Source organism: Rana temporaria, chromosome 5, assembly GCF_905171775.1.
Source record: "Rana temporaria chromosome 5, aRanTem1.1, whole genome shotgun sequence".
NCBI classification, from domain to species: Eukaryota; Metazoa; Chordata; class Amphibia; order Anura; family Ranidae; genus Rana; species Rana temporaria.
Window position 1 is genome coordinate 420,997,347 of NC_053493.1, and position 13,659 is coordinate 421,011,005.

Genomic DNA, 13,659 nt, shown 5'->3' on the forward strand with positions numbered 1-13,659 from the left:
CAGGCTGCTGACAAAGAGGACATCCAATATACACCCCCTCCGTCATGGGGAAGGAGGGGGTGGAGGCAGAGGACACATGAAGGAGGGCATGTTCAGGGGGTGTTTGAGGAGGGCACGTCGGGGGGGGGGGGTGTTTGAGGAGGAGAGCACGTTGGAGGTGGAGGGCACTTCACGGTGGTGTACAGTAGGACGGAGAAGCTGTAGAACAGGGCTGGATGCCGGAAGTGTAAATAAGATGTATAGGACGTGGTAGGATGGAGGAGGTGGTAGGACGTGGTAGGATGGAGGAGGTGGTAAGACACGGTGGTAGGACATGGAGGAGACGGTGGTAGGACATGGAGGAGACGGTGGTAGGACATGGAGGAGACGGTGGTAGGAGGACATGGAGGAGACGGTGGTAGGACATGGAGGAGACGGTGGTAGGACATGGAGGAGACGGTGGTAGGATGGAGGCAGTAAAAGATGCACATGGTAGATTGAAAGGACACGCATGGTGGGTTGGAGGAAGTGTAGGACATGAAAGGGTTCAATGGAAGAGGTGTACTACCCTGTTTCCCTGAAAATAAAACCTACCCCTAAAATAAGACCTAGCATAATTTTCCAGGAGGGCTGCAATCTAAGCCCTACCCCGAAAATAAGCCCTAGTTTAAAATCCTATAACCCACTCTATTACAGTAGTACACATTGTACAATGTGTGTGTTTCTGTAACATAAATGCAGGGAAGAGAGCTCCGGCAGGTCACAAAAGCGCAGAGTGGTGCTATAATGAAGGTATTTGGCACAATTATATTACAGAAATACACACATTGTACATTATATACTACAGTAGTGGATTACAAGATTTTACAAGCATTTTAACTAAGTTCACACTGGGGATTCCTAACGGGCAGGTCGAGAGAGGGGAAGAGAAGACAGCACATTACATGGTAAGACCTACCCCAAAAATAAGCCCTACTGTGTCTTTTGTTGCCAAAATTAATATAAGACCCGGGTTTATTTTCGGGGAAACACCGTATGCCAAGTTTGAACGAGATGCAAGACACACTAGGTAGGAGGTCTAGGAGGCAGTAGGTGTACGACATGGTGGATTGGAGGTGATTGGGTAGAATACTGGAGGCATTAAGTATGAGATGAGGTAGATGGATGGCCTAGAAAGGTAGATGGCATTGGATACAGTAGGTAGGTTTGGGAAGATGTAGGTTTAGAATATGGAAGTTTGGAGGCAGTAGGTAGGATAAGGGGAAGGTGGGGTGTCGGGCAGCAAGTATGGGGCATGGTAAGTAGGAGGCAGGAAGTATAGAACATGGTGTTGGAGGCAGTTCCTTTGCCTTTTTTTTTTTTTTATCCAATAATATTGGTATTTTATTGAATAAGATCGGGCGCCACAATTTATCATTCTGACCTCATTGAAAAGTCTGCCGAATTACTTATTTTTTTCATACACAAATCCTAACGGCCTTCTCTCTTCTTCTAGCTACACCACCTGCAAGCAGAAGAAGCTGTTGGCAAAAGCTCGTGCCAACGAACTGGCGGCATCCGGCGAGGGCGAAAAACTGCACAGCGACAGCGGCGTTTTCCTGGACACGCACAGCCTGCAGGAGCAAAACCAGCTGAACAAAGGTAAGGGCCTTCCTCCCAGAATCCTCCTGGGTAACTCTGACCCCACCCCCCCAACCGCAGAGAGGACTGTGCTGCGTTCAGAGATGGGGCAGCGCGGTCTACGCAATGTGAACGGATCGATGTGCTGTATATAGAGTGCATGAAGCAGGTTTTAGCTGCCCTACCTCCTGGCTTGGTGGCCAGGTGTAAGCCCGGGGGCCCCATAATCTTCTATTGCCCGGGGGCCCCATGAGTTGTCAGTCCACCCCTGGACTCTTTGGTGAAATATCAGGGGTCTAAACGGACCCCTGATGTCTCAAATTTAAGACTGCGCCTCAGCCGCACAGATTAATGAACAGGAAGCACTTCACAAACTGAAGCATAGTAAACACAGTTTACTATACTTAAGTGATGAATGGACACAGGAGTGATTGGTACTCATCCATCAGTGTGTTCATTCAGAAAAGGAAGGCGCCAGTAAATGACACATTTACCACCCCCCCCCCAAAAAAAAATCTGCCTGCAGTGTAGCTGGAGTGAGGAAGATGAGGAGAAGCTGGCAGTTCTGCAGGAGGAACAAGAGGATCGGTGTCTGGGATAAGGCGGGACAGCCGGTCCTTCTGCACAGTGGGTGACTGAACCCCCCCCCCCCCTTTTTGAACTGATAGGACCTAGGCCCGGTACTGGAGGGCCAGCTGCACTGTCTTATCAGTGGCCCTGCAGCACGGGGTGATTAGGGTGTGCCCAGGCACACTCGGCACACCCCCTGAGCACGCCTATGCTCCCAGACTTCCCTTCCAAATTTTGTAGCCTCACTCCTACTGCTATAACTGGGGTGTCCCCTTCCTCCATCTGACATGGCCGTATAATATAAAATAGATTGGGCATAGCAAGTGTACAGACCCGGGAACTTGGCACAGGGGTGGTGGGAACCCCTCATAATGGGCAAAGCCGGTGTACAGACCCAGGAACGTGGCACAGGGATGGTGGCGATCCCTCATAGTCACAGTAGGTGTACAGACCCTGGAACTTGGCACAGGGATGGCGGCGATACCTCCATAATAGTCACAGCAGGTCTAATGACCCGGGAACCTGGCACAGGGATGTCGGGAACCCCTCATACTGGGCACAGTAGGTGTACAGACCCAGGAACTCGGCACAGGGCTGGTGGGAACCCCTCATAATGGGCACAGCGGGTGTACAGACCTGGGAACTCGGCACAGGGATGGTGGGAACTCCTCATAATGGGCACAGTGGGTGTACAGACCCGGGAACTCGGCACAGGGATGGCGGGAACCCCTCATAATGTGCACAGTAGGTGTACAGACCCAGGAACTCAGCACAGGGATGGTGGGAACCCCTCATAATGGGCACAGTAGGTGTACAGACCCAGGAACTCTGCACAGGGATGGTGGGAACCCCTCATACTGGGCACAGTAGGTGTACAGACCTGGGAACTCGGCACAGGGATGGCGGGAACCCCTCATAATGGGCACAGTAGGTGTACAGACCCAGGAACTCAGCACAGGGATGGCGGGAACCTCTCATACTGGGCACAGTAGGTGTACAGACCCGGGAACTTGGCACAGGGATGGTGGGAACCCCTCATAATGGGCACAGTAGGTGTACAGACCCAGGAACTCAGCACAGGGATGGTGGGAACCTCTCATACTGGGCACAGTAGGTGTACAGATCTGAGAACTCGGCACAGGGATGGTGGGAACCCCTCATACTGGGCACAGTAGGTGTACAGACCCAGGAACTCGGCACAGGGCTGGTGGGGACCCCTCATACTGGGCATGGCCGGTGTACAGACCTGGGAACTCGGCACAGGGATGGTGGGGACCCCTCATACTGGGCATGGCCGGTGTACAGGCCCGGGAACTTGGCACAGGGATGGTGGGAACGCCCCCCCAATAATGGGCAGGCACAGCAGGTGTAAAGATTTGGGATCTTGCCAACCTTTAGAATCCATAGAACAAAGTTCTTGAGTGACCAGAATCTTTTAGGATGCAGACTTCTCCAGCATTCACCAATGGAGATGTTGATCATCTGCAATAAAGCCAGCAGGGAGGTCCAGGACCTGGCAGGGCTTTCTATCGGGAGTACCAAGATTGCACCATTGCCTGAAGAGTATTACAAGTTCTTTTGGCAGTTTGCCAATTCAGCCTTATCTGTCTCATAGTAGTATTGCCGCCACTGATCATCCAGTTATAAAAACGCGTCTCTTGTTTTTTGTCTCGGCAGCCAAACTGGAGCCAAAACTCTACGTCAACCTCCCGCCGCAGAAGCAGGAAGAGGTGGAGCGCCTGTTGGCAGACACCAGCCGCGGGAAAGACTGGCAGCGCCTGGCCAGCTTGTTGGGCTACGAGGAAGACACTATAGACGCCTTCTCCAGAGGGGAGGATCCCGTCCACACCCTTCTCACCGATTGGTCCTCAAAGGACAGCTCCACCCTGGAAGTCCTATGCGCAGCCTTGGTCAACATGGAGCGGGCGGATGTGGTAGAGAATCTGAACAGCACAAGCGATGCCAGCTCTGTGGTGTAACGACGGGCAGCTCTCCGACCAGACAGGACTGGGTTATAGAAACCAAAAATTGCCAACGGACTACTTTTTATAAAGCGTTAGGAGATGGGGGAGGGGCCTGATTCAACGGCATCCAAAAAGCGGGTGGCTGGAAACTGGTGTGGTTTAGGAAATACACTTGAAAGTTTTTTTTTTAGGGGGGGAGTTGGCTATAAACCTTGTTGGCTTTTTTTTTGCGTTCTTGAAGACTTTGGACACCCAAGAACTTTGGTTTGATGGACAATGAACGGATGATGGACCTCTTTTATCCAAGCCACGTTGGCAGCTCGGAGGCCTTTTTATACAGGATTTTCAAATTTTCCAAATTCGGGACTTCTGTGTCCCCCGTCCTTCACAATGTGCCTTAGCGTGGTCCAAGTTTATGGCACAAAGCTGTAACCGGGACAGTTTTCATTTTCAGCTCGTAGTTGTTGGTCACGTTCAACTGGACTTGTTCGGTAATGTTGAAGGGTTTTCGAAGATTCTCCAAAGCCAATTCTTCAGTTCTAAAGAGGTGTTGGGGGGCGGGGGGACATACCACAGTATTTATATCCTCACAGACCTGATGGCTCAAGGTGGATGTTGATTTGTTCAAGAACAGGAACTTGAGTTGTGGAGCCATCAGGGTCTTGGTTACCCCATTTTTGGTGCCATGAAGTCTGTACACGAATCGCAAGAGAAGTTGGCACTCAGAATGGCATCCAACAATGGTTCAGTTGTTTTATAACTGTGTAAAACTGGAACATTTTATTTAAAAAAAAATGTCCGAAACGCGTTGGTCAGTTGTGAGGAAACGCGTAGGTCAGAGCCGACACTCATAACATTACACACCTTTAACACCGGGACTGGTGTTTGTTTTAGATAAGCGCTTTAAATTATTAATATTTTTTATTTTATTTTTAAACCCTGGCCCCGGAGTTCAAATCCGATGATGTTACGAGTGTTGGCTCCGCCCTATGTGTTTCGTCACAACTTAACCACATAGTGTAAAACCGTAAAGTAAAACTAAAAAGTTTGTGGGGGGAAAAAAGTTCTAATTTAAAGGGGTTGTAAACCCTCATGTTTTTTCACCTTAATGCATCCTATGCATTAAGGTGAAAAAACGCCTTGCAGTCACCGCCCCCCCGTTTTTTTTTTTTTTTACTTACCTGAGCCCCAAATTTCCGAGGGCACGATCCCGCGTCGTTCTTCTCCCCATGTCTGATCGGCTCTTCACTGGATAGATAACAGCGCAGCCATTGGCTCGCGCTGCTGTCAATCAAATCCAATGACGCGGCCGCCAGGGGGCGGGGCCGAGTCATACAATCGGCGGTTATGGACGCTGATTTGTATGGCACGGGAGCGCGCCCGCAAGGTAACCCCACTTGGGAGAGAGCTTCCCAGAGGGGGTTGGCTCTTGTAGGGAGGAGCTGCAGAGGGACCCTAGAAGAGGAGGATCGGGGCCACTCTGTGCAAAACAAACTGCACAGTGGAGGCAAGTATGTGTGTTTAAAAAAAATACGTTTTTAAATCCCACTTTAAGTGCTTATCTAGTAAACACCAGTCATGAGTGTTGGCTCCGCCCTACGCGTTTTGTCACAACTGACATCCGAAATTTTGATTTATGTTGTCGGTTATTGCTTGCATTAGCGCTGGACTGTGTGTGGTTTTTTTTTTTATACATTTTATATTGATGCGCTAGCTGCTTCACTTATTTTCCAAGTGCAATTTCCGTTTTTTAGAGGAGTCTGTTCAGGGTTAATTGTTCCCTGTAGATGGCCTCTTTCCTGCCTCTGGCAAACGAGTTGTCCTCTCCGGGAAAATTCTGGAGTATCTTCCTGAGCATCAACGGAACTAGAGAAGCGACAAAACTGTCAACATTACAGGACAAGTCTCGCGGAATGCGACCAACTACTACGAGGTCAACCATGACCTAGAGAAGGACCTTCAGATAATTTCTTTTGTAACGGGATGTCCACCATGAAACGGACCTGAGACCCGGAAGATCTCCAATTCACAATAGATCTCCAGACCATTTATCCTACATCTGCCCGTCATGGGCACCTCCCACCATAAATGTTCCCATTCTACAGACTTCTGGTTTTATCTATTTTTTTTTTTTCTGGTTTATTGCCAATCGCTCTGTTGCCTTATTTTATTTTTTTATTTGCCAAACTTCAGAAAAGTTTGCCCGTTTCTTCTTCTGGGTTTCGTATCCAATAATCGCAACCAATTCTTACTCAACACACTTTTTTTTTTTTTTTTTTCCAACACAGAAATCTACAACATGGGAGGAAATGGAATGTAATTATTTTGTGTTAATATTTTAATATAAACTATTTGCCTTTTTTTATTTTTTTTTAATTCTTACAAAACCAGATAAAGATGTTTGTAAGAAAAAAAAATTGTGTTGGATTATCCTTTTTACATCGGTCAGTGGAGTGGAGTAAAGGTGATGACTTCCTGTAAACTAATAAAAAATAAATCACTTGGGGGTTCTCCCAACAGATGTCTGTTACATCTGAGCTCTGCTGTTCAGGGATTGCTAGAGATATATATTTAAATTTTTTTGCCAAAAAGAAAAAAATTACTAAAATGGGGTACTGAACAATATATACATAGAAAACAAAATGGGGGTTCTGGAATTTTTTTTAAAAAAAAAATTATATATGTTTTTTGTAAAAAAATAATTACTCAGAACCTGCAAACTTTTATTATTATTTTTTGCTAAAAAAATATTATAAAATATTAAAAAAATATTAAATTTTTTTGCTAAAAAATTACTTGTATATAGCAAAAAAGAATTATATATATATATATTATATATATATATATATATATATATATATATATATATATATATATATATATATATATATATATATATATATATATATATATATATATATATATATATAATTCTTTTTTGCTATATACAAGTAATTTTTTAGCAAAAAATTTAAATATTTTTTTAATATTTTATTTTATAATATTTTTTTTAGCAAAAAATATTAATAAAAGTTTGCAGGTTCTGAGTAATTTTTTTACAAAAAACATATTTTTTTTTTAAACAAATTTCCAGAACCCCCATTTTTTTTTCTATGTATATATTGTTCAGTACCCCATTTTAGTAATTTTTTTCTTTTTGGCAAAAATTTTAATTAAAATTTTTTGCAAAAAAATTACTTGTATATAGCAAAAAAGAATTATATATATATATATATATATATATATTTATATTTATATTTATATATTTATATATATATATATATATATATATATATATATATATATATATATATATATATATATATATATATATATATATATAAAATATATATATATAAAATATATATATATATATATATATATATATATATATATATATATATATATATATATATATATATATATATATATATATATATATATATATATATATATATATATACATTTTTATTAATGTTTGCGGGTTCTGAGAATTTTTTTTTACAAAAAAAGTATATATATATGTAGAAAAAAAGTTATTATATATTTGTAAAAAAAAATTACTCAGAACCCGCAAACATTTTTAGAGAGATATATTTTTGCTAAAAAATTACTTTTTTTTTTTTTTTTAGCAGACACCCTAGGGAATAAATTAGTGGTCGATTTTTTTCAAACGCTTTTTTTTTTTTTAGGGGGGAAAAAAATTTACGAATTTAAAAAAAATTTTTTGTCATCTTTGCTAGTAATATTGTTTCCAACATCAACAAAAAGGGTGTTTTTTTTGTTTTTTTTGTTTAATTAGTAGAGCTGCAATCACCTACAGGACTAGCCAGTGCCTCACCAGCAGGGCCGGCGCTAGCGCAAGGCAACATGGGCACTTGCTTTACGGCGCCAGGGAACAGGGCAGAAAATTGACGGTGTCACTGTCGGTGTCTCTCTCTCGTCCCAGGATTACACACAGCAGGCATCTCCCGCTGTGTGTTTTGGAGCTTAGTGTGTTAACTTTGGCCACGCTGTGAGAAAAGTCCCGCCCTCCTCCTAGATCAGCTTGTGTGATAGGCAGAACAATGTGTCCATCACACAGGCTGATTTAGGAGGAGGGCGGGACTTAACTTTGGCCGCGCTGTGAGAAAAGTCCCACCCTCCTCCTAGATCAGCTCGTGTGATAGGCAGAACAATGTGTCCATCACACAGGCTGATTTAGGAGGAGGGCGGGACTTAACTTTGGCTGCGCTGTGAGAAAAGTCCCGCCCTCCTCCTAAATCAGCCTGTGTGATGGACACATTGTTCTGCCTATCACACAAGCTGATCTAGGAGGAGGGCGGGACTTTTCTCACAGCGCGGCCAAAGTTAACACACTAAGCTCCAAAACACACAGCGGGAGATGCCTGCTGTGTGTGAAAGGAGGAGGGAGGGAGGGGAGCGCTGCAGCCACACTGGCAGTGTGTGTGATAAGTTCTCTCTCATGTCACGCTGCTCCCCGGCGGCCCCTCCTCTCTTCTCGTCCATCCCCATTTGCTTGTGACATCTGGGATACACGAGAGGAGAGGCCGCCGGGGAGCAGTGTGACATGAGAGAACTTATCACAGATCGTTCCTGCATACTGCCTGCCAGGTAAACGCTGTGCCACGATGTGCCTCAATGTCGTGTGCCATGACCTGTGCGTGCCGGGTGGGGGGGGCAGCAAAATGCACTTTCGCCTGAGTTGGCAAAAACCCTTGCACCGGCCCTGCTCACCAGCCACTGACCTCGCCGCACGTTCCTGATTTCTAAGGACTACATGTCCCAAGGTACCTCACGGATTCCTGTACTGGCCCCGCCTCCTCTCAGAAGGCGGGCTCTGTGAAGGGTGTGACACAGCAATGCCCGCTCACAGGGCACAATGACTACGTGGCGCAGACTTCCAGGAAGTCCAATGTGTGGGATCTTCAGAGTAAGGTTACAAACTTCAAGATGGTTCAGATCAGGGGGAGGCCGGAAATAATTGGAATACAATGTGGGAATGAAGATACAATGTTCCATTTTCACCATACAGTAGCTACATTGTAACCCAATGGAGAGAGCAAAACAAATCGAATGAATAACAGAACTGAAGGGCGTTATTTTTTTCTGTATCCTTCACCATGAAATCTCTTTTAAGTCTGACCAATCACCTGAGATCTTCTATACAGAGACGCCACACCAGCTGAAGCCTGAAATGAGGCTGGCAGTAAAAGTGCTCCGGCCGTTGGAAGAGGTCATGGTGGGCTTATAAAAAAGGAAATGGGGTGTCCATCACCAGTGAGGTGAATGGTACAAAGTAGGTGGGAGGAGCCATGGGCATCTTCAGTATTATGGTGCTCATGTGTATGTCTAGGGTGGGGGGAGGGGGTGATGCCTGAATGGCCATTGCAGGAAAAAATGCTCCTTTTCTAGGAATTTCTGTTTTTATGGAGCGGTGTGATGGCCGAGGGGTCAAGAACGTTTGTAAATATTGACTTCCTTTTATTCTTCTTGGGGGGGATAACAAATGTTTGCAACATTTTACATCACTTAAATGGGGGGGAAAAAAAAATATATTTGTAAAGACAGCAGGGGGCTCTCTGGGTTACTTTTCACTTGCTTACCTGGCTAACCTTGACTGCTTTGCTGAGTGGGCTCCTCTCCCTTCCGCCTCCTCTGTTCACACAGGCTGTATGGAACTTCAATTAGAGAAGAAAGAGTTTGAAGGCAAATGGCTCCTGTCGGGCCTTCCTTTGGATAACCCATAGTGCTCTGGGCATTTCTTTATCCTGTATGAAATGTTTATTTGTTTATAAAAAGTTTAGCGGTTTGTTTTTGTGTTAAAAAAAATTTAAACATGTTAAAATCGCAATGCACCAGCTCTTATTTCATGTTTAGGGGACCGGGGGGTGGCCAAGTCCTCGGCTTTTCAGCACCACCCTCTCAGACCTCCTATTGATATTCATGCTATTGACCGGTTGCCTCACTTTTTTTTTGGCTCCGCCTCTCTTTGCCAAAGCTGTAAAACCATCAGAATCTGACCTGAGAAGTGGAGTCCGTTTTTATAGAAAAGTGGGCGGAGACTCTTCCAAGCTGCATTGCCAGCACTTCGTGCTGGAGTACAGAACGTTGCCCATCCCTCCCCTTCCCCTTCTACAAATGCATACGTTGTTTTTTTTGTTTGTTTGTTTCTCGGCAAAGCAAGGCTGCTGCCTTTACTCCCAAGACCCTGTCCACAAATTTCCATAGCAATTCGCCCAGTACATGTACATTCATTCTGTGCAAATGGGGACCAAAAAAAAAAATGTTGTTGGGCTAGTTCCAGTGCTACTCGAATGTTTTTATTTTTTTATTTTTTTATTTTTCATTGATTGGGAAGAACCACATTTTGACCACTAGATGGTGCTAAAGATCAGAGGAAATTCCTCTATTGGCTCCATCTAGTGGCCACATGTGATGCTAGATGTTGTGAAGCAACGTAGAAGTTCATTTTTTATAGTTGGCGACATCCAATGGCCAAATATGATGCTAGATGGCGATAAGTATCAAATAAATTTCCTATGATATATGGTAGTAGATGGTGCTACATATCATAGGAATGTCGTTTGATACCTGGCACCATCTAGAGGCCAAATATGGCAGTAGATGGCGCTACATATCATAGGAAAGTAATTCGATACCTAGCGCCATACATATCATAGGAATGCAATTTGATATAAAGTGCCATCTAGTGGTCAAACATTTAGCACCAGCTACCACCATATCATAGGAATGTAACCTGATACAAAGTGCCATCTAGTGGCCAAATACGGTGGTAGACTGTGCTACGTATAGGAAAGTAATTTGATACTAAGTTCCATCTACATATCATAGGAAAGTAATTTGATACTAAGTGCCATCTACATATCATAGGAAAGTAATTCGATACTACCACCATTTTTGGCCACTAGATGGTATTTAGATTCAAATTACTTTCCTATAATATGTAGTACCATCTACTACCATATTTGGCCTCCTAGATGGTGCTACATATCATAGGAAAGTAAAAGTAATTTGATACAAATTGCCATCTAGTGGCCAAATATGTTAGTAGATGGTGCTACATATTATAGGAAAGTCATTTGAATTTAAATGCCATCTAGTGGCCAAATATGGTGGTAGTATCAAATTACATTCCTATATGTAGCACCATATTTGGTGAGAAGTATCAAATTACTTTCCTATGATATGTATTGCCATCTAAGTGCCCCCAAAATAATGCTAAATGGTACTACATATCACAGGAAAGTAATTTGATACGAAGTGTGACCTAGTGGCCAAATACGGTAGTAAATGGTATCAAATTACATTCCTATATGTAGCACCCTTTACTACCGTATTTGACCACTAGATGGCGCTTGGCATCAAATTACTTTCCTATGATATGTAGCCCCATCTACCACCATATTTGGCCACTTGGTATCAAATTACATTCCTATATGTAGCACCAAGTGGCCAAATATGGTGGTAGATGGGGCTACATATCACAGGAAAGTAATTTGATACGAAGTGTGACCTAGTGGCCAAATATGGTAATAAATAGTGCTACATATAGGAATGTAATTTGATACCAAGTGGCCAAATTTGGTGGTAGATGGTGGTGGTAGTATCAAATTACTTTCCTATGATATGTAGCACCGTCTACCACCATATTTGGCCACTAGTTGGCACAAAGTATCAAGTTACATTCCTATGATATGTAGCACCATATTGGGGCACTATATGGTGCTACATATCATTGGAAATTAATTTGATATTAGGTGTCCAAATATGGTAGTAGTTTTAAATTACTTTCCTATGATATTTGGACACCTAATATCAAATTACTTTGCAATGATATGTAGCGCCATATAGTGCCCCAATATGGTGCTACATATCATAGGAATGTAACTTGATACTTTGTGCCAACTAGTGGCCAAATATGGTGGTAGACGGTGCTACATATCATAGGACAGTAATTCGATACTACCGCCATATTTTGCCACTTTCCTTTAATGTGTAGCACCATCTACTACCATATTTGGCCACTAAATGGTGCTACATATAATAGGAAAGTAATTTGATACTAGGTGCCATCTAGTGGCCAAATATTTTAGTACATGGTGCTACATATTATAGGAAAGTTGTTTGAATCCAAACGCCATTTAGTGGCCAAATATGGTGGTACATATCATAGGTATGTAACTTGATACTAAGTGCCATCTAGTGGTAGTAAATGGTGCTACATATCATAGGAAAGTAATTTGATGCCAAGCGCCATCTAGTGGCCAAATGCGATGTCTTCTGTTATAAATCAATGAGAAACATTTGACCAGTACAGACATTCCCCCCCCCAGGACCTGAAACATGTTGGACCAACAGCATCGTGCAGAAAGATAGAACCTGATTGGCCGTTGGGACTTGTAGGGAGGAAATTTGGAGATTTAATGCCAGTGATGCCTCAGGACAGGACTGAAGGGCGTATTTTACGTTTACTCTGAGTTTTTCTTTAAATAATCCGGTGGGAGATGCATCCACATGGTTGCCCTGTTAGCCATATGGCGGATGGTGACTGCATGTCTGCCCATACCCCCCCCCCCCCCCGGTGACAGAGATCCATTACCCCCCCCCCCCCAGACACCCCAATCTGTAATAAGTTATCCTCACACACTCTGAGCATCTGCTGGATGCCGTGATTGGAAGCAGAGAGGATGCAGAATCCCGTCCTCAGGAATGTCCCCCAAGCTGGGAGGAGGAGGAGGCGGAGGGCCCCTTCAGTTTTAGGATGTTAACCCTCACCCTGCCAGTCTTTACTATGGCCAATGCCGCCTTCTTCTAGAAGGAAAAGCCTGGATCCCTGGTAAGGTTGCCACCTCATCCCTTTAAACACATATGAATTACACGGGTCCTGAGGCTGATTTATTACAGATAAGGCACCAAGTGAGTCTAATTACCACCTTAATCAGCCACAGGACCCGTGTCATTATTATGTGTTCGGGTTTAAAGGGTTGAGGTGGCAACCTGATTCCCAGGGGGGCAAATTAAGTCTGTCCTGGGGCCCCTGGTGCTATGTAAGTGCGGGTCCCCCATCTCCATACTCTTATCTGTTGGATTTCTGCTCTGGCATAGACCTTACCAGGCACCAGCCTGCAGCCACTGTGCCCCATCAAACGCAGCCACTGTGCCCATCAAATGCAGCCATTGTGCCCAATCAGATGCCACTGTGCCCCATCAAACGCAGCCACTGTGCCCCATCAAACGCAGCCACTGTGCCCCATCAAACGCAGCCACTGTGCCCCATCAAACGCAGCCATTGTGCCCCATCAAACGCAGCCATTGTGCCCCATCAAACGCAGCCATTGTGCCCCATCAAATGCAGCCATTGTGCCCCATCAAATGCAGCCATTGTGCCCCATCAAATGCAGCCATTGTGCCCCATCAAATGCTGCCACTGTGCCCATCAATTGCTGCCACTGTGCCCATCAATTGCTGCCACTGTACCCATCAATTGCCACCATTGTGCCCC

General features: G+C 44.3%; 1 protein-coding gene across 1 annotated transcript in view; it reads left to right on the top strand.

Annotated features, from left to right (window-relative positions):
* The window catches only part of LOC120941685 (tumor necrosis factor receptor superfamily member 16-like), a 44,720-nt gene extending 40,242 nt beyond the window's left edge, over positions 1-4,478 (top strand). The window contains exons 5-6 of the mRNA XM_040355235.1: positions 1,475-1,620; positions 3,847-4,478. Coding sequence (XP_040211169.1) covers positions 1,475-1,620; positions 3,847-4,148 — 448 coding nt within the window. The 3' untranslated portion in view covers positions 4,149-4,478. The remainder of the gene's footprint in view (positions 1-1,474; positions 1,621-3,846) is intronic.
* The last annotated feature ends 9,181 nt before the right edge of the window (positions 4,479-13,659 follow it).